We start from the raw sequence: 21250 nt of genomic DNA on the forward strand, positions 1-21250 counted from the left end.
TCACCCACAGGTTTCTTAAGAGCGGTTTTGAAGCTCAGAGTGAGCTTCTCCGCCGTCACCATCTTGGCAGTGCCTGACTCCACTGTAAACATGTAAATTTGGACATTTTAACATGGGAGTCTATGGGGATTGACTCACTGCTGGAGCCAGACTCTAGTGGTCATTAGAGGAACTGCAGCTTCTGGTTCTTCAGTGTCGGAGGTTGCTGCTTGACTCCAACTTTGACTGACGACACTTACCATAGTTGTCACCGTTATGGACCTTTCAGATGCATTCAGATCTCTGAATAAAGTTCATCTGTTTTTAAACAAACCGTCAGATCGCCGGACGTTTCGTGTTTCTCGCCCTGTCAATGTCATCGCAGCCCGAGCTCTCAGCTTCGGTGAGTACAATAAGCCAATAAATGAGAGGTGGAGGAGAATTATCCTTTAAGTTAGAGGTGTGCACTGATTTCCCCTGCTGCTGACATCCTCAGCCTGCTAACCCCGAACTGTATTCAATGAATAAAACTACTTGAGAGTCTTGGTAACTTTTGATTTCATAACTTAATTGGTTTATAATTGTGCTGTGTAATGTAAAGTGTGATTTCTCAATGCACACACATCATTTGGCCCAGCAGGAGCCTCGTCTTCTGTCCCATCTTTTAAATACTGCACAGCCTCCTTTAAGATCGACTGCAGAGATTATTTCAGCGTCTGATTTCAACTGTTATCACCACAAACAGACCAGTGTACAGCTGCAGTAGCTGTCCTTACAGCTCAGGGCAGATCTCTGATGGTTGCTTGAAAGCTACATTTTCCACATCTGTCGCTTTATGTCAAACACTGATTCTCCAAACCGTAAACAGACACACATTTTTTTAATTCGTCTTCAAGGAAATACAGGGAAGAACATTCTTAGAACAAGAACAATCTCCTATCATAAGAAAATAAGAAAAAAAGAAAAACCCTACAGAGCAGAGTTACTGTACATAGCCACACTTTCTCGACGTCTCAAACAGATACCGAACTGATTTTGTTAATCAGGAAATGACGATTATCCGTCGCTGTGACCTTGTAGATCCGACAAAGCGGCGACATTATTAACCTGTACAAAAAATGTTAGTGATTAAAAACAGTGACAGTAGAGTGAAGGTTTGGAGGGAAAAGCTCATCAGCGGTGCTAGAGTAACGGAGAGAAACGAGTACATGTACAAACATAAAGTTGTTGTCTTTCTACAGTGAGAGGCTCAGCGTATCTACCGGGGTAAATAAACCATGTTCACATCAGCCATTTGTCCTTCTCCTTGTTGAAGTTCTCAGCCCACTGACGCGTGAGCTCCAGGTAGTGGCCAGGCTGGTTGGGTTGGTAGTCCAGGTACAAACGGGTGACTGTTTTCTTAGGTACCGCCTTCTCTATCTGCGTTCCTTCGTGCCATTGATTAAAGGATGTGATGGTGACGATCTCTGGTCTGACGGACAGAGCTGCCTGCAGGGATGTCTCGTAGTAGCGTCCGTTCACCCTGTTCCTGGTGTTATGGTTGTTCCACGGTCGGACGGCCGTGTCTACGTACCCCGGGCCGACGCTGGGGATGAACAGTAGATTGTTTGCGTCGCAGAAGGTCTTGATGGCTTTCCAGTTCTGGTGGGATGAACCGAAGGAGAATCCGTTGGAGGCAAAGTAGGTGTACATACCATCGAAGCCGCTAGCTAGGATGTCGTGTTTGTGGCGCTCCTCGACGATGAGGGCGACGAAAATGCCGTCGTAAGGCGTGCCCCTGACGCTGTGGGAGCCTTTAGCTGTCAGGAGCTCCGCCCAGGACTCTGGTGGTGTCAGGTAGGAGTCGTAGACATAAAACAGAGGCAGGATTCGCCCCGTGCTGGACCTGAATCTGTAGAAGGCGCTGTGTTTTCCATACCTGAGCAAAACAGAAGAAGTGGTTATAATATGCAAAAAAAAATCAATTTTAAAGTTTTATATATCTTGACCTTTTATATCAATTTATCAGGATATATTTGTGGTTTTAAGAACTAAAAACCATCTCAGTGTAGTTTTACAGCTCCTCTCTCAGGCTTCTCTCTGCAGCTCTAGTAACAACAGGTCGGTGAGCCAATCAGAAGAGAGGAGGCTCTGAGCCTCTCTTCTGATTGGCTCACTGTTTTCTGAGTGATCCAATAAAAATAAAGCAGATTTCAGGTAAAAACACTCAGAGAATCCAAATCCTGTAAAGGTTTGGATGGTGGGTCCAGGTGGGCGGGGCTTGGTGACTGCTTTGTTGTGACATCACAAAGTTCCAGAAGTCCTGACGGCTGGTTTTAAGGCTCAGTTTCTGAATACAGGCTGTGTGCATTTCTCTGTGGACTGAGGCTTTGATACTTTCACAGTATTAATATAGAAGCTAGACCTGATCTATAATCACACTACACATGGACAGAGACCTTTAGACTGGAGGAGCTTTAAATAAAATACACATTTGACTCCAGAACCAGGCTAGAGGTCCACAGAAGCTACTGATCTGGTCTGTGGTCTGATTTGTTTGATTATAAATATATTAATGTCACATCTGGCACCTTTAATACAGCTAAACTTTCACAGGTTGAGTTCGTGTCAGACATTCAGAAAATACTTTACTTAAACTGTTGTCTCTTCTGTCTCCACAATATTTGTTTTATTTTATACAGATGGTCAGCACAGTGGGTTTGTGAAATACTGGCAGCCGTATAAAGCACAGAAATCAGAGCTCATGGCACTCTAGCCTTGGCTTTGATTTTACTCCAGTCCAGTATCATTATAAACACGACACCACTGAGACTCTTTGGTCTCGTTTTCTCTTCACATTGTGATGTTTCAGACCAGTGCCAAATATCTTATTAGATGAAATGTAATATGAATAACCTCATAGCCTTTCTCCAGGTCTCTCTCATAAAGCTTACATATCGTATACATCACTATAGGAGTAGTGACAGGAGGATACATATAGGACAATTTTATGAGGTAAACAAAGAGTCCTGACTTCCTGTTCCTCATCTTCGCTCATCAGGCTTCATGTTTGACCAGCGTTATTTTTCTCAACCTGTGGTGGGCAACCATAAAACCCTAAATCCAAAATCTAACCAAGTACTAGCCAATCAGACGCAGGGCAGCGACGGGTCTTTACCCACCTCAGGTGAAACAAAAACACTAAAATAGACTTTTAATGTCACTGGTCGCTGATGGGGAAAACAGAGGTTTACCCTTTGGTGAATGAAAGGAAACAAATGTGGCACAGAGGAAAGTGGACGCACAGAAAAACAACTTACTTGTCAGTAATGTATTTGATGTTGTCATGCATGCTCTGGTCCGTCCGCCCTTTGTACGGCTGGATGTGAAAGGCCACCTGTGCAAAAATACATTTGAACATGGATGTCAGCTAAACGACTGTAAAAGCAGAAGACGATTAAACAGAAACCTGAAAAAATAAAAAGGTTATTCATCGAGTTTCACAATGAAAACTCGCTCGTTATTCCAGTGTATTATTCGTTTTGATGGACATCATCTGTGGATCGTGCTAATTATTTAGTCGTGCTGTCTGAAATTAAAGGATATTATCTTTCTGTCAGATCCGAGTGCGACACCCTCTAATATCCATCATCATTGTATTCAAGTTGAAGTCAGGATTTCCCTCCCTTCACTTTCTAACTTCAGTAGAAGAAAAGACGTAGATAGAGCTAAGAGTAAACATTGGTGTTGGTTTCAACCTCTGGAGACAGCTGTTGGTGAGTGAAGAAATAAAGTTTGATGCTGAACTTACAATGTTTCTTCCAGATGGGGAAAGTAATTAGCCGTTAATGCTAATGCTAGCTATTTAGCAGTAGCAAAACTTACAAATGGCTCCTTTAGCCATGTGTGGGTTGTTTATTTTTGACGGTAAATATCTGAGAGATTACGAAAATACCTTTGAAGATGCAAACTCCTGCTGGGTAATGAGTAATGATTTGGCCACTGCAGTAAAGTTTACTTAGCAAAAGATGTGAGTGAAGAATTAGAATTACTGAGTGAAAACAAACACAAGACTGAGACGAGTCTAAGTTAAAAAAAATAGCCTGTACAGTTAACTCTGCTTCAAAGTCTTCTCGCACAGACACAGTCTGAAAATAAGCTTAAATAAAGTTTAATTTATTCTATAGCTTTTAAAATGTCTCTATTCAGACCAATTCAAATCCTGCTGTCTCGGACGGACACTGAGTCTTGTTCCCCATTCTTTTATTTCACATGTCGAGGACTGACAACGTCTCAACCGCAAATAGTCGTGAGGGCGACACATGACTGACAGCTACCAAGTAAATGATGGATTTAACGTCAATCATGTCCATAAAAGGAGTACGAAGCGTATAGCAGCGTGCTGATGCGTTTTCTTTTGTGTGGATAATTGTTGCTCAGCACCTGCACAGGGTTTATGGGTGTAGATAATACATAATGCATGCGCCGCTTGATGACTGGCAGATGAAACGTTTGTCACACAGGCTTCTGCAGTGGAATTATATGCAAATTATTAATAGAGTATACCTGCAATGAGAAGTGGAACAGGTTTTTCCTGCTGCTCAGTGGCGTGTGAACACAGCAGGACGGACTCATTTGACCTTTATTACAAACTGTTGCTTCATTTAATACATCTGTGTTAATAAAAGGTTATACTTTAGCTTTAACAGATGTATGATTGTTAGCATGGCATGCATTTACATTTATCAAAACACATTGTTGTTAGTGATTACACATACAGTGTAAACTTGAACTGTGATGTTTGAGTGTGACATTGCGTCCTTGTACCTGGTGTGGGCCTCTACCAATACAGTACGTTTTTGATGTTGCGCACCATTTGGGCCTCAAGAGCGCAGGGGATATTAACAGGAAACGTGAGAATCAAGTGTAAATAAAGCTATTTATTGTTTGTTATCCTCCCAAAATATGGTACATAAAGCTTCTATCAACCAGTAGCATAAAGTAAGAAATGACCCCAAGATGATGAAAGCACGCATCAGGAATGATATCCTCAGGTTTACAGGCTAACGAGCTAACAGGCTAACAGGCACCGGGACACAGCGAGTGTGGATCTCTGGGCACTTCTCACCCTCAACAGCCGCCATCTTGGCTACGTAGCGGAAGGGGTAGGACCACCAGCGTATCTTCAAATGTGTGACAACGTGACCGATGGCGCCATAATGTCCATGTTGCGTGACACAGGCGGCGCACAGGACAGCAAAACATTCATTTTCAAGTCAAGTGAGCAAAGCAGACGGTGGACATTTTTCGCAGGCGGCAGTCACGGTCACGTGTTGCGATTGCCATTTTTGGCGAGTGCAACAGCGGCACTGTTGGATTTGAGACAACACTACCCTGTCAATCGAATTCACGCACTACTCCAGTGAGAGTACACAGTGTACTACATGTGAGTGTACTGACTGACTTTCCCTCTTTCAGACGCAGCAGGAGTCTGTTGTTCCACTGGCACACGGACGAATCTGCAGATTCTTTATTCCTCGACACACAAGATGCAGTTCGGCACCTACAAGAAGTGCGGGGGACAGCGAAGTCGGGCTGAGTCATTTACGAGCTCGTAGCACTGAATGGTCTCAGCAGCGAGTGCGTACACCTACTGTAAGCCCTGAGGGGAAAACACGTATCAATCTGTCACCACCTGCACTTAACACAAACTAAACTTTGTCACTCGAGTGAAGAGAGGTGTTTAACACTCTTCAAGGCCGTAGTCGCAGGCAGTTAGACGGTTATATAAAAGCTGAACAGGAGGGAGGAGGCGAGAGCCTGTGTTGGATTCACACTGCAACGTATGTGTACTTCCTGCAGGCAGTACTGTCTGTACCTTTCTAAACCTGGTGTGAACCAAACTGGAAAAAGAATTGGTACAAAAGATTTGTTCATTCATTTACTGAAGCTGCTCCTGGAGGAAACATCAGCTAAAGTTTAAGGTTCCCAGAGGAGTTATCATTGTTCACAGTCACAGTTTTATTTACGTTAAACATTTTTATTCTCAAGAAACTGCACAGTTTTCTCTGGTTTTACTGCTATTTTTGCTTCCTGTTATCGGGCCATTACCACCACCCACTATTGACATACATTACTGTGCATTACCCTTTGCAGTTGGCATTAATACGGGTGCTTGAACACATGAGCTCTACAGCATTGCCAGTGGTTAAAACTCTTAACTCCCTCTAAGTTTGAAAAATTATTTCATTTTGCAAGTGGCATATTTCTTAATTGGGAATGTGCTCATATTCCCGCATGGCCACTCAGGCACAAACAGGCAGGCAAAGACTGTGCCCCTTTTCCTCTGGTATAAAGATAGAAGGAGACACAAGAGCAGACTAAGTTTAGCCTGCAGAATACCGAGGTGAGAGGGAGGAGGAACAGGGAACAAGGGAAGCAGATGCTCACCATCCCCACAGCCGTGTCCCGTGTAGTTACCTCATCTGTCAACACGTTCAGATAACACAGGATTGCATCTATACCACTGACCCACAGTTTCAGAAATCTCCATTTTAGTTGCTTCTCAGTCCTAATTAAAAATTAAAATCAATCTGCCGAGTTTTCATGTGATCCAGAGGGAATCAACAGTTCATATGCAAAGAGAGAATTTTTTAGAGGAACTCAATTAAAACGTGAAGAACATGAGAACAGTGTGTTATGTTCTGTAGCGGGAGCTGTGGGGGGGGTGGGGGTGATGGACGCCGTCTGTCATCCAGGAACAACCGTGGCGTGCTTGTTTGCTTCAGTCACAAAGAGGGAAACAGGTTTTACTGCAGCACAGTGGCGAACAGCGGAGCATTGACAGAGCTGTCGAGCCACAAACACTGAAACGCTCAACGCCCACTCCATCTTTCAAAAGCGGCTGCAAGGTCTTCATAAACAGTTTCCATGGCAACGCAGCAGCGGCGTTTGGCGCCTGGGCTCAGCTCTTGTCAGCCGTTCCGACTGGTTGGAAATCATGAAAGGCCGGGGAGGTAAGATGCTGTTCAATCTGTCCCTGTTTGGCTGAATAAGCCGGGGATGGATGTGGAGGAGAAGTGCTTTGTTTGCTCCGATACCCCCCCCCCCCCCCCCCCCGTGCTGTGTGACGCTGACAGACTCTCGTATTTACATTCCCAGCCTCAGGTGTATAGATTCTGCCACAACAAACAAGCCTCTTGAACGGTTTACCAATGTTTGTCTTCTCTGCAGATAATGAAAAACACTAACCTGAAGCAATGTTACATCATCGTGTTGGTGCGTTGCTACATTCATTCACCTAATTATGTAAACAGGGATGATAAATTTAAAAGTGCAGATGCAAAATAGCAGCATGAGAGAAGGAAACGTCGCTTCTCGAGGCCTTGAAATGGCTTGAAATGATTAGAAATCCTGCAATGTGACCCGAGTTAACTGCACACAACACATCTGTATTTAACTTCCATCTGGTCAGTGATTCTTTCTACCAGAGCAACAACACACACAATGTAAGCATGTGCATATATGTGCAAGCAGCATATATGATGCAAGAGATGGACAGATGCTACACAAAGAAAAACAACCTCCTCTCTTTTTATGGTGGGAAAGTTTCCTCAAGTGTCGTAATGGGACTATACGTTGCCCTTCAGCCTCTGACACACTTTTCAAACATCAACCATAGTGGAGGTGTTAGGGAGAGGGCGGGGTTAGCCAAGACTTCATCTGCACTAATACTTTTCATTTTAAAATAAAAACAATCTCCGTTCAGATGAGCGTTTTAGCTCCATGTCAGAAAATAAGTATATATAATAAGTATGCAGTTGTAAACAGGAAGCAGGTTGTCCACTCTGCGGTTGGTTAGTTGCAGAAAATACTACAAACGAGGAACAGCGAAGACAGTTGTAGCATTAAAATGCAGAATTCAACCACACAACAGCTGCTAGCAAAGAGACACCAAGGTCAGAAACGCTTGTTTGTCATCCACGTTGTATTCTCAGCTGGTAGTCGTGACTGATGAGACACAGTCAGGGAGCGACCGTCATCCAGACTGCAACGCAACCCCAGAGTTTTCACACTAAGAACTGGGCGAACGGCGTTTCCAGAAGTCTCAGTTGTAGGCGCGACAGTGTGGATGTAGCCTTAAGTAGCATTTAGGCTTGTGATGCAATCAGGTCTGTAGCAGTGACCAGGAGAAGTTGAGTTCTGTATTTCTGAGGATGTTTGACTGATAGAATCATTCAGTCTTTTAAAGTTGCATTAATCACTTCTTTTGATGCAAACAAAGGACTATTTGCGCGTCCAGTATACAGAGAACAACATTAGCATCCACCTGGAGCTGTGTCTCTCGCCTCCTGGTGATTGTAAGTCCAATATTAACTCTTCCTTTAGCTCTGTTTTTGGTCTCCACCAACACCTGAGAGAAATATCTGGCTCTTCAGCAGCTACATGTTCATCATCAGCTCGTTGCTCACTGTCTGTCTTTATCACAGCTTTTGTGCTCAAAACAGCTGTTTGTTGTTGCTGTAAAGAAGGTGGATGAGGGCGGAGACACTGAAGCAGTAAACAGTAACGTTACAGACAGAGCAGCGTAAGGAGTCAGGTGATAATCCTCACACCTTCCGCTCGCAGCTTTAACGTGTTGCACCCGCACATCCTGAGCTAAAGCACATGTGGGTTTGTATCGACAGTTAAATGGAAGAAAAACTCGATCCGTTCGTTCATATGTTTGAGATCTCATCCGTGTTCAAACAGCTGTTATGAAAGACAGTAACTTCCTCATTAAAACAGGAAAGCTTCCTTAGTCAAAGTAAAAGAGGTTTGTTGGCATAATGAGGGATTTTGTCATTAGAGCGTAATCTGCTCTACTTAAGTTTTAATTTCTCACTTGTTTGCAGCCAGCGTCCTGACATCAACGTTTCACTGAGCAAACAGGGTCAATCTATGCTTAATTTGTGAGGGTGGAGGGCCGCAGGGGGATTATAGATCAGCCTGTGTCCTCCTGTCCGTCATGTGTGAGTCGCTAACTGATTTCTGTGACACCAGTGTGTCTGTTTAAAGATTAAATATAGAAGCATGATCAATCTTTACACCTCGGAATCACTGTGTCACATGATGTGATGTCCAACACACACACACACAAACACACACACACACACACATGACTGCTCATACACACAGACTTCAGCCTCTATTTTGTCAGTGCACTGAAACACTGGAGCAGTAGCCCTCAGGTCAGCTGTGAGATACACACTGTTGTGTAAGTCTGACCGACACACACACACACACACACACACACACACACACACACACACACACACACACACACACACACTCAGAGACCCAGTTCTCGGTTTAAGACTTCCATATAAGGAGCATGAAAGTAGACTGACGGAAAGCGCCTCTGTCTTGTTAATGCTGAATCTACAGTCTGCGCTCAGCACTTGAGCTTCGCGGCTCAGCTGGAACGAGCCTGAACATTTTCATCTCTCTGCAACGTCCGTATTACTTTAAAATGTCAGGCTTTTGAGGTCAGAGGATCAAAATCGAAAACAGCCGTGTTGAGGTAGAAAAAAAAAATGTCCTCACAGTCAGCGGTCTCAGTGGAGCAGAAGGCAATGCAGCTGCAAGACATCCTGTGTTTTGAATAAAGGGCACAACGATCTTTTCTCAGCTTGTTTAAACACACTGCACTCTTAAAGGCCCGCGCACACCAGGGGCCGGTTTCACAAAGATGTTTCAGACCGGTCTGCAGTGTTAGGCCAGTCTCCATTTCACTCATAGATCAGTCTAATGTTTCACAAAAATAAATACTGACTAATGTTACCATGGTGACCATCAATAAAAACCTGTGCCGACCAGTAGCACCCAACAACAACAACAACAACAACAAAACAGGAAAACATGGATCTTAATTTGTGGTTTGTTAAGATTGTTGTGGAGAGAGAAGGGGAAAAGGTTTTAATAGACTTCAGCGTTTTTAATTGTTTCTAATTAATTTCACTGTGTGACTATCAGGTGTAACCAGGGAGGACTTCTCATTAATGTGGGCTACAGTCTTTATTAATGTGTTTTATAATGCAGTAGGTCAATAAATAATAAGGCTTTATTATACAGTTTTGGTCATAAGTGAATTTTATAACAGGCCTTATTTTCTAACATTATGTTCACATGCTCAAAACTGATTTATTATCTCATATCTGATATTTTGATTGATGCTGTATCAATCCCTGGATTGCTCAAATGATACTAATGTAAAAACAAACCAAAACAAACAAACACGTAATTGACAAAATCAGCTTTGACCGAATTGTCGTATCTCCACAGAGAAACAGTCAGTGTTGTATCGTGCTGTCCTGAAAGCTGACGCCGACTCTGTGGAAATATGACGATTACAATTCACTTTTTCTTAAGGCAACATGGAGAGTTTCAGCATTTCTGTTGGCAGTGTTCAAAAGGAGCACGTGACCTATAAACGCACCACATGAATCTATGTTCGTTTACAAGCAACATGAATTGACTCTGACTCTTATTTTCATGCTGAATATATGAACATTTCCATCTTTGCCTGCAGCACCACACAGTTCACTGTCACTGGCAAGTCATTCACTCAATCAGTAAATCATCAGAAAGGAAAAAACATACCGGTTGTCTCACCAGTTACCTTGATGCTGTGCCTGTGGGCGGCGTCCATGACAGCAGGAACCAGGTCCTCTGTGGGCTCCCCGTGGTCGTCCGCCACCCCGGGAGGATACCAGGACAACACCAGCACCCCTACAACACCACAGAGAGGAGAGGGGAGCAGAGGAGGGGAGTGAGTCTGGCCCGAGTGCAGTCAGACGTGAAATTTGAATGTGATTCAGAAAGTGCAAGCCCTGTTTTGTTGGATGTTGGATGTACATTTCTACAACTTGTCGTATTTTGAATAATACAATGAAGCAAGAAAACATGAATCTGACAGAAATAATCCGTGGAGTGGCTGCAGCTGTCTGTTCAAAGCACATCTGTAAAGTGAGTCTTACAGACTACAGTGTTTGCTAATGGGTGAAACTACAATTTGTATTTACATTACATGGTTAGAGTAAGATTTGTGGGATGTTTCTGTTCTCATCTATCCATCTATCTTGTTGTTTTAATTTCTCAGGCTGACAGACATCTGTGCTCCAATTACATCCCCCCGTTCACTGACATATTACAATAGATAAGTGAAATATTAGAAGAAAAATAGAAACATAATTCCAGTTCTACCCTCTTTATTCATTTTTCAGTAACCCCACAGTCCCTTTCCCCCATCCTCCTATAGGACTTGAAACATCGTCATACAGTTACTCTTTAATTTTACTGTAAGACCAAAGGTTGTTATCACCATTTCCCCCAAACTTTCCAGTACCGCACCCCATAGTTACCCCCCTGTATTTACTAAAATATATTCTCCCCCCCCATCTCATTCCTTAGACAAATGCTGGCATTAAAGTAACCAAAGGTTTTGCATATTTTTACGACACAATCACACAAACTGAAGATCCCCAAATGATGAAAACAAACTAAAGACTTCATTTTTGATATGACCCCTGGATTTCTAAAGTCCTGGTTTAGGGGGTCAACACTTCAAACCCAACATTCAGAGCCAGTGTTGCAAGAATTGTTACCTGCTGCAGCCGCTTCTATCTGGGCCATGTGTGAGTCCAGCACCTTTGGGTCCCTGGAGCTGTAGGGTCCCAGCTCAGGGTAAAAACTTGAGGCAATGTCTTCTGGAGGTGTGTGCCTTCCTTGGGCATGACTGGCTGCAATCTTAGGGTCCCAGTGTGGCACCAACACGTGATCCCAGTGAATGTACTTGTTGTCCATGCTGGGAGAGCCGTACCACAGGTAGTAGAATATGTGCACATCATAGAAAATGCTGTAATCTCTGTCGGATTTGGTGAAAACCACTTTAGTGTCGCTGCTGCCCATGTGGAACTGACCCGGCGACACCACCACGTCTTTCACGTCCAGCCGCCGCCTGTCGGACCTCTCCCCGATGAAGTCCATCCCGGGGGCCATGTCCGAGAAGCCGTCGCTGGGCTTCAGCGTCCTGAGTCCCATCATGGTCCCGAAAATGAAGAGCGTGAAGAGGAAAAGTGCGATGAGAGCTTTCCTGCGCAGCCGAGTCATGGTCGCTGTCCGTGGTGCTGCAGGAAGCAGCCGGTGCACAAGCCAGGCGGGAGAGTGGTACGGCGTCGCGTTAACGCCAGCTACAGCCGGTGAGAGCAGCCTGAAGTGGCATCGAGCAGGTGGAAGAAACGGCGCTTCAGTCACTGCAGACACTGGTGCATAATGGAATCTGTGAAACGCACGATAACTAAAAACAATCTCATTTCACTTCCATCATCACGACCCGAGGACATCCTGCTCTACGGTCTCTGCACAGCCGTGACGATTCATTCTTCCTCCATCCTCTCTCTTCGGGAGAGGAGTGACGGATCGAGCTCGCTCAACAGTTCCTTCATGTCTGAAATCAGAAGCCAGTCTGGTTCAGAGACGAGCTGTAACAAACCAAGTCTGGTTACCTCTCCGTTTCCATCCAATCGCACGTCGCCACTGTCCGTTTGTTTCAGTGTTTTTTCCGTCGAGCTGTTGCAGCGGCTCTTCCGGTCATCCCACCTCCATCACAAGGGACCGTTTCCTGTTGTGTCGCTACAGAACCAGATCTGGATTAGAGAGACTGTGTTTATACACGAGACGAAACAATGTAACATTTGTTTCTGTAGCGAGAGCAGCAGGGAGGTGGGATTAACCCCCGACCGGAAAGAGATGTATGAGGGGTGATTAGTGCCACAAAGAAGCAGGAGGCGGAGCTTAACCCTGTCTGTGGGAATTCACAAGTATGAAGAAATATGTGTCAACAGAATCACAAAAGGTTCATGTTTGTGTTTTAATCATAATTTGTCAGACAATATGACAAATATGCTTATTATTCACAGCGGTGTTGAAAGTGATATTCAGTGCCAGAGCAGGAAACAGTTCCACACCGTGTCTCATTCTAGTGTTGACATTATTATTTTTTACAGGAAACATTCACCATTTTGTTGTTTGCCTTCGTTCCCAGAGTGAGATCAAAATAATGAGATCTTGGCGTGGTTAGCCTTAGCCTTAGCAAAGTTAAAAAATACACCTACCACTTCCCCTAAAGCGCACATGCAGTATTAACATACTGAGTTTTGTTTGTTTAATCTATTCGTAAACAGTTTACTTCATTGTTATTTATTTCTTCCACTTTGGACTGATCCAGACTAACGGTCCTCCCCTTGCTTCTGGTCTAAATGCTAATCAAAGCTAATTATGTCTCAAGTCCAGCTCCAAACGTGACACACAGACGTAAGATTGATATTGGTCTAATCTCACCTCACAAAGAGAGAAAATAAGCATATTGTTTTTACCTAAAATAAGGCAGATACATATGCACTGTTTATATTATGTGTTGAAGAAAAACGTAATTCATTTTTTTTAGATCTCCTTCCTCTCCTTTACTGTGGCACTAATGTCCTTTCATACATGCTTCTTGTTTGTTTTTTTTGCAAATGTAATGCTTTAGTCTGACACATAGTGGGGGGCGCGGGTGGGGGGTGGGGGGGGGGGGGGGGGCTCCCACACTTTTACAGGAGCACCAACCTGAAGATGAGATGTGACAGATCCGTTTTACCAGTTTGAATGGCAGCTAGGAGGTCACTCTTCCCCCCTGACAGTAGACATCACAATCCTCTACAATGAAGTTTCAAAAACACAGAGCAAGACAGAGAGAGAAGCCATCACTAACTGCTGAGCTGAAGTAACTAGCAGGTGAATAACATGCCTACCTGTAACCAACCAGGTCAGACATCCCACAGTTTCCACTGATCAACTGCTGCAGTGACGAACAGAAAGCTAGCCAGCTAGCCAATATTACGAACAACCTTAAGACAGGAAATACAACTCACATCTCACGTCTCAGAGCCATGGCAAACTGTTAGCTAACATGTTGTTTACATACAGTTCTAACAGAAACACTGGAAGTGTGATTTAAATGAAGCTATTGTAAGATGATGCAGGCTGCTGTTAACACTGCTTACCTTGTACCGTGAGAGAAGAAAACATTAAACCAAGATGGCGTCCAACACGGAACGCACCGCAAACTGAGAAATAGATTTATTGAGCACAGAATAGATTTTAGTTTGCTCAGGTTACGGTATTATTTGCTCAAAAATGTTTTTTCTTCAAAATATAATTTGTGTGTTTGCAAAATGTATTTGTCTGTGGACAAAAAGTCCCACTGTGGCTCAGGAATGAGGCACAAAAGTAACTCCATACTTTCACAGTAATTACTATAAATGGTTGCTTAGAATATAAACTACAATCATGGTTTCCCTTTTACTGATATTCAGTTTGTGATACACAAATGTTTGTGTTTGATTATTTTAGATTCAGGTCAGTAAATGTTGCACTGTTCACAAGAAGCATCAAGAAATGAACATTTTCTCAAACCACTTTGCTGAGAAAGTAAATTCAAAGCCTCTGACTCTGTCGGACTTACCTCTGGTACCGGGCAGTTGATTTCTTCGTGCAGACAGGATATAAAGCCAGGGGGAAGTTTTAGAGTGTTTGGACCGTGGACTGTGTTAACATTGAATCTTTAAGTATGTAAAGTAATGTTAAAACCTGTAGAAGCACAATCTAAATACAATATTTAATGATTCAGATTCAGATAAATTTTCTTACATTTCTCATAAAATATAATATACTGAAGAAATGCAAATGAAATTGTTAAGTCTCTGTATGTAGTCTGTATGTCAGAATCACAACTATACAGTGTAATAATAAGTCAAATCAAAACATACCACAAAGGTCAATGTATCTTTACCAGAAGTGACGGTGCAACGTAGCAGATGAAGAGAAATCCACCTTCAAACTGCCAGTAATCAGCTGGATCCTTGGAGCATCTGGGGGGAAAAGAAATAACAGCCTAAAGATGTTGTAGGTGTCCCCAAAGATCCAGACCTTGGCTGGATGGAAAAAAACATTATAATAGAGAGAAATCATATCAATATCATATCGTAGAGTACAGAGAAAAAGACAAAAGAAACAGCACTCTGATTAGATGATCACAGATATCTGAAAATACATTATTCCCTCAGCTTAGTTGTAATCAACAGTCTGCTGAACCGTTTTACATTAAATAACAATAGAATAGAAACTAATACTCAGTTTGGTGTCATTGTGCAGGTGCACATGTCATGATGGTTCTCAGCTCTCAGTGATGTTCTTTATTCTGACAGAGACAGAATCATTCCAACAGATGTTTTGACTCCTGTCATCAGTAATGAAATGAACTAGAGCTGAAAACTAGCCGACTAACACTGAACCAAACTTAATATGAACAAACACGACACACAAGTGCAAAGGCAACTGACATGAAATGTGACAGCAGCTAATATTAAAATCTATCCCTGTCTAGACTTACCTCTCTGCATCCTTTGGGAAAGACAAGACAGATCTGTTTTTCTTGTTATTACAGCCTGTTGCTGCACAAAGCTCGAGCATTTTAACACTAACTGATGGATTACCTGTCCCTGTCGGAGCAGAGAGGAGGAGCCTCCGACTCCATGGTCGGCTTCCCTACTTCAGTTATCCTCTTGCCTTGTTTGTATTTGTGTTTAATTATTTACCCTCCTGGTTACACAATGAATTAAATCAGTAAATTTGATTTACCAACAACACCTGGTCTTATGTTGCTTCCCTTTTCCCCTAGCTGGGTCGTATCATGAAGACTGCCAACATGCGGTGACTGGCAGGACCATGCCATGACCTCATATACTGACACAAGAAACCAACATGGCAGTAGTGAACTGAAACCTGGCTCTGTGAGCAGTCAGTAAGTGAAATACTCAGTGAGTAAAATTTCCAGGGCTGTTGTATCTTCTGGTGCTGGATGTGAGTCCCACAGCATGGGAGGTTTTACTTTCTCAGCAAAGTGGTTCCACAAAGGGTTTATATCTTGATGCTTCATGTGAACAGTGCAACATCTACTGGCCTGAATGCAAAATGGGCAAATACAAACATTTGTACATCACAGATTTTATGTAAGTATAAGGGAAAGCATGATTGTATTTTATAATCCAAGCACAGATTTATATACCGTAAAAGCAAATCAAAATATGTTTTGTATGCATCTAATGTGTCAATATCAGTCAAGTTAAGCTCAATGTCTTTGTTTTAACTTTAGTGTCAAAACTGTTAGTTGGTTTGCAATGTGGGCAAAGAACATGTAGCTTTACTTTTAAATGTCAGCTTTGGTGGTTGTGCTGTAAAGGTGCAATATAAGATGTGGCCAAAACTTTATTTAAAATGTTAAAAAAATGAATTAACACTATCAACAGCGTGTGAAGCAGCCACAGTGATGATGTTATGATCAAGACCTCCATCTGTTTTATTTCAGTTATCTACTGAAATGATGCACTCGGTTCACCATGTTGTTACCCCTTTACATTACTGTTAGGAGATCAGCCATGATTGAAAGTGCGCTAGGTCTTTACATTTCTCAGGAGATTTCAGCATCCCTCTGTCTTTATCAGGACCTGAGCCAGTACAGATTCAATACCGCCTCCACCCGTCTCACCAACGGCAGAGAGTCCAGACAGTGAGGAGGGTCTAGGTGAGTAACATGCTATCATTCACTTTTAAAAGTAAGACTTGTCCATACCAGTGATTAAATCAGACCCACAGTGTATACATGTTCATATTGCTGATTGTTAATAATGAATATACCACTGCTTATATTTATGTATTTAATAGTATATTATATTTGTACTACTCAATTTGGTGGTTATATAGTGTGTACATTGAATTCTTATCACACCTCTAGTTGTTTATTCTTCATTTCCTTCATTCCATCCTGCATTTACATTTCATAATATTCATACTGTATCTATTTTTGTGTATTCATATCTATCATGATTTATTATACACACACAACAGACCTAACATGTTTGAATATAAAGAATCTTTATGATCTAAACAAATGGTCCTATCACATGTTTGTCTTTATCAGCACCAGAATTCCAGTCTAATCATCACCAATGATGGACCAGCACCTGCCTCTCCTTCTGCATCTGGCCTCATCAATCAACAACCACATTACATCAACACCTTGAGGTATTATCCCTGCACATGACAGATATTGTCTGTACTGTGATCTTTTGCACATCTTGACCAGCAGGAGTTTTGTCATTCTAAAACACTTTTGTACATAGTTTCATTTTATATATATTTTTATTTGTATTTGAGTGTTGCAGTATTTTACTTTTTTATTATTTCCTATGAATATGTTAATTGGATACTACACCAAGCCATTTCATCCAGAATTACAAAGTTTGAATGTAGAAGTCACATAAATGTAAAACTAATAAGATTTACCCTGAAATTACAGAGAAAATCTTTAAATTGTTCGTATGGACATTAACCTTTATAATAACAAGCTACATTTTTAATTACAGATAATTACTGTTGTTTTACATAGATTTGTGTGTAATTTAAGAAAGCAGAAAAAAATACTGTATAAATAATACAGTATTATTGGTGTAATGCTTAAAATAGAAGTTTGGCTGTTAATGCAGAGATAAAGATTTTTTTTTTTACAGTATGTGCTACAAAAATCTGTTACTGTTGGAAGTTATTGATTATCATGTAGATCAATGAGGGACAAAATAATTAGGGTATAAAATGAGTAATAGAGGGCTTATATTATGACTGAAAACATTTATATCTTGGATAGCCCCTAGTAAGAGCTAATGTGTCTGAGCTTCTGCTCTGCACAACCATTAACATAATAAAGAAATGAATAACAGGTCGTTTTATCTGAACGTGCTGTTTGTGTGTCAGACTAGAGTATTCCCATTTACTATTTGATATTGTGTATGATGCATCTATCTTTGGATTATGTACAAATCATTCTAATGTTATTGCAGTCTTGGGTGGTCTCAGAGAATGCATGATTGAGGTGACACCTAGTGGGAGTGAGAAAATAATGCATTCATTATCTGCATGCCTGTGGATGCAGCTGTTAGTCCCTGTGCACTGAATGCAAGGCTGGTCATTGAGAGTATATTATTATCCTTGAATGCACCTGAGGATGATAACTGTGAATCTGGAACAGAATAAATTACTCAAGGCCTTGAAGGTACAGTTGACACTGTCCAATTTTGTTTTATTTTGGATGTTTTTGTGCAAATATCTCGTGGCAAATGGATCATTTTAAATTTTCAAATTCAGTTTTACTCCATTGACAACGGAGGGAAATATTCTGTTAGCAACCTTTTATTAGTCTTTGCCATTTACACAGAACAGCACAAGCATGCTGTGTGTGCTATGATGATGTAATGGCTCGTTAATCGTTAGGCTTGTAATTGCTGAACTGTCACAAAGCTTTTGCTTCATTAGAGGAGCTGTTCCTGGTGCTGAAACCGTCTTCTGTCGCACACACTGCTCAACCTTTTGTGGGACAGAGGCTGTTAATGAGCTTATATGTGAATAGAACATTGTTTGTTTGTTGTTTGCTTCTTCTTTTCAACAATTTCCACACACCTTCAGTCAGTTGTATATGAGCTAATTAGGCAGCAAAACCCTTGGATTCACATCATTTTAGGATTGGCCCTTTAATCAGGTACTGTACCTTTAAAAGTTATTCTTTTAAATCTTTTTTTTTCTTTTTTTATTATTTGGTGAAGCAAGACAAAGACAAAGAAAGTGACATAACAATATAACATAATATAACATGACATGACATGACATGACGGCATACAATACTGCAGTGGGACAAAACAACTGACAGCTTTTTGTTATTGTTATAGATTCATATTTTGACGTATTGAGAGAGAAATAGAGAAAGAAAATAAGAAAGAAAGGGAATTTTTTGTCACATATATATAAAAGCTCTTTTTTCTTTTTGTTGTTGTTTACACTGACTCAGTGGTAGACAGTAATACATGCTCCTGCAGATCTGACCACGTAGATAAGCTTGAAGTAAAACATGCACCAATTTTCATCAGTTTTGTTGAATTTTATACCATCAGAGTCATTTTAACTCACACACGCTGTAGCTTTTAAAAATCTACAATGTCCACCATATTGACATCCAGTGAACGTGATTCTGTTTTCTGTCACTTCATAGTAAAATCAGCTGAAGTGTCAATCGCCCAAAAATCTGGTTGTATTCCTTTAAACGTCAAGGCCTCAGTCTGTCATTGTTGCCTGTTTGGCCCTGAGGTGGCCCGCAGCAGGCTTTCTTACCTACAAGCTTGTTGTGGGAGGGATATCTGTCACAACATGGCAGCACGTTATAGATTTGTTATTGATCAGGTTTATTGATTGATGTCCCTCTGGAGGAGAGGTGAAAGGTGAGCTGACAGGCTCCCCATGTGACCACTGCTTATTTTCCCCCTAAGTAATACACAAGGGCCCAGGCGTTCCCAAAGTGTGTTTTAAATCACACACACACACAACATAAATGCTGTAGGGTGTAAATGGAAGTTTAATTTGTACAATTCAGCTTTTTAAGAACTTGCTCTCTATTTATGAGAGGCATCTTACGGAATAACAGTGTGTGTGTGTGTGTGTGTGTGTGTGTGTGTGTTTGTGTGTGGCTGATGAACAAGCGCGTGCCAGGGCTTTGTTCCCACAAGCTCCTCTGAGTGACTGGGGTCACCTTAGGGTGGCCTTTCTTTTTCCATGGTGACTCTAAGAAGGCCTCCGGCTGATAGGCATGAATGGAAGAAGTCATTCGGTTTTAATCAGGACACACACACACACACACACACACACACACACACACACACACACACACACGTTAAAAGTGTAGAGATATCAAACAACTTGTTTACAGGAAGTCAGAGAAACTGTTAGCTTTAGCTGTGGGTGCCTGCAGGTGTGTGTCATGTTGTTACAGGAAGTCCCGTGACTCAGCTGTGATGAGAGCAGGTCTGTGGTCCTGTACAGCAGCTTCAAAGCGACTAATCACCAATTAATGAAGGGCTAAAAGAAGACAGAGATGACATCTTGTGTCTAAATTCACCTCTTTGTTCGTACAACTGGACAACACACCGCCGATCCTTTTAGCTCGATACTGTTCTCATAGGAAACATTCAGGACCAGTACATTTGCTCTCAGATGACTTGGCGCTTGATGATCTTAGGTACAGTATGTACATAAATGAATATGCAATAGCAAAAGCCAACATTATAAAACAGCAATCCCTTAATTACCCTCAACTAATCCTTAATATATGTCAAACACCTTCATTTAAATCAAGGTGTGTAGTGTGGCAGCCATAGATCCCTTCATTTGTCCATTCATTTGAAAAGGTAAAAAATAAATCCCCAGTAAAAAAAACATCTTGATTTCAAAAGCTAATTTACAAATTAAGCAGATTTCACACATTATAGTCTTTTTATTGCCCTTTTAAGATGTTATTAAGGGGTTGACATGAAAATATTAAACATTGTGACATTTTAAGGGATTATTATTTGAGGTGGAAAGTCAAGGGTGCACTGCAGAGTTGCGGTTGATTAATGGTTGATTAAGGGTTTTCTAAACAGTAAAATAATATTTTATGGATTAAACTAAAGGGTGATTTCCAGGTTATTTGGTCAATTTCAATTTCTATTGTTTTATTTATTGTACTTGTACTCATTATTAATGAGCAAATAATGTAATTTTAAAGTATGAAATTCAGGGCTTCAGTTTCATGGTGATAGTGATATGTTCAAAGACTTTTCCACAGCTTGGATTTGACAGCACTTATACTTATACTACTCAAATGAATTTGACCTGTTTGGTCAAAGTCATGTTGCTTTGATCACCTCAGTATTGACAAATTTATTTATTAAGCCTTTTTTCTTTTTATAGATCTGAATGGTAAAAATGCCTGTTAAACCCTGACAACTTTTTCATTTTTCTGTCAAAACTAACAAGTCCTCCATACGCCATTATTATTTCTTAATTATTATGGTTTAATTAATTGCATTTATTACATGAAAGGGACATTTTTTGGTCCAATCTGGCCCAGGACGGTTGACTCTAACATCTGTAGACGCCATTATGTTTATGAGAAATTTATTTTCTTTTAATTGTTGAAATGAAAAGTTAAAATTACAATAATGTACAGAATGGTAGAGCAATTTTATTTTGAAAGTATATTGATATATATCAATATAAATCAATAGGTATCAATATTCTATATTGAACCGTGATTAGTTAAGAATCTCTAAGAGCAGTTCTTAGAGATGCA

General features: G+C 41.3%; 1 protein-coding gene across 1 annotated transcript; it reads right to left on the reverse strand.

The window, feature by feature from the left end:
* Positions 1 to 870: 870 nt before the first annotated feature.
* LOC111230566 (glycoprotein endo-alpha-1,2-mannosidase-like protein) lies at positions 871 to 12719 on the reverse strand. The gene is made up of 4 exons (XM_022757344.1): positions 11604 to 12719; positions 10619 to 10728; positions 3279 to 3355; positions 871 to 1897 (listed from the first exon to the last, which is right to left on the reverse strand). The coding sequence occupies exons 1-4, from the start codon at positions 12106 to 12108 to the stop codon at positions 1261 to 1263; spliced, it is 1329 nt and encodes a 442-aa protein (XP_022613065.1). The 5' UTR covers positions 12109 to 12719; the 3' UTR covers positions 871 to 1260.
* Positions 12720 to 21250: the final 8531 nt, after the last annotated feature.

Source organism: Seriola dumerili, unplaced genomic scaffold (genome assembly GCF_002260705.1).
Source record: "Seriola dumerili isolate Sdu_G_001 unplaced genomic scaffold, Sdu_1.0 BDQW01000273.1, whole genome shotgun sequence".
NCBI lineage: Eukaryota > Metazoa > Chordata > Actinopteri > Carangiformes > Carangidae > Seriola > Seriola dumerili.

Excerpts from the sequence above, each read along its gene's own strand:
- LOC111230566 (XM_022757344.1), bottom strand. The coding sequence starts at position 12,108 with ATGACTCGGCTGCGCAGGAAAGCTCTCATCGCACTTTTCCTCTTCACG. Across the intron at positions 10,729-11,603 it reads GATAGAAGCGGCTGCAGCAG|GGGTGCTGGTGTTGTCCTGG; the intron begins GTAACAATTCTT and ends GTGGTGTTGTAG. Across the intron at positions 3,356-10,618 it reads CCCACAGGCACAGCATCAAG|GTGGCCTTTCACATCCAGCC; the intron begins GTAACTGGTGAG and ends ATTTTTGCACAG.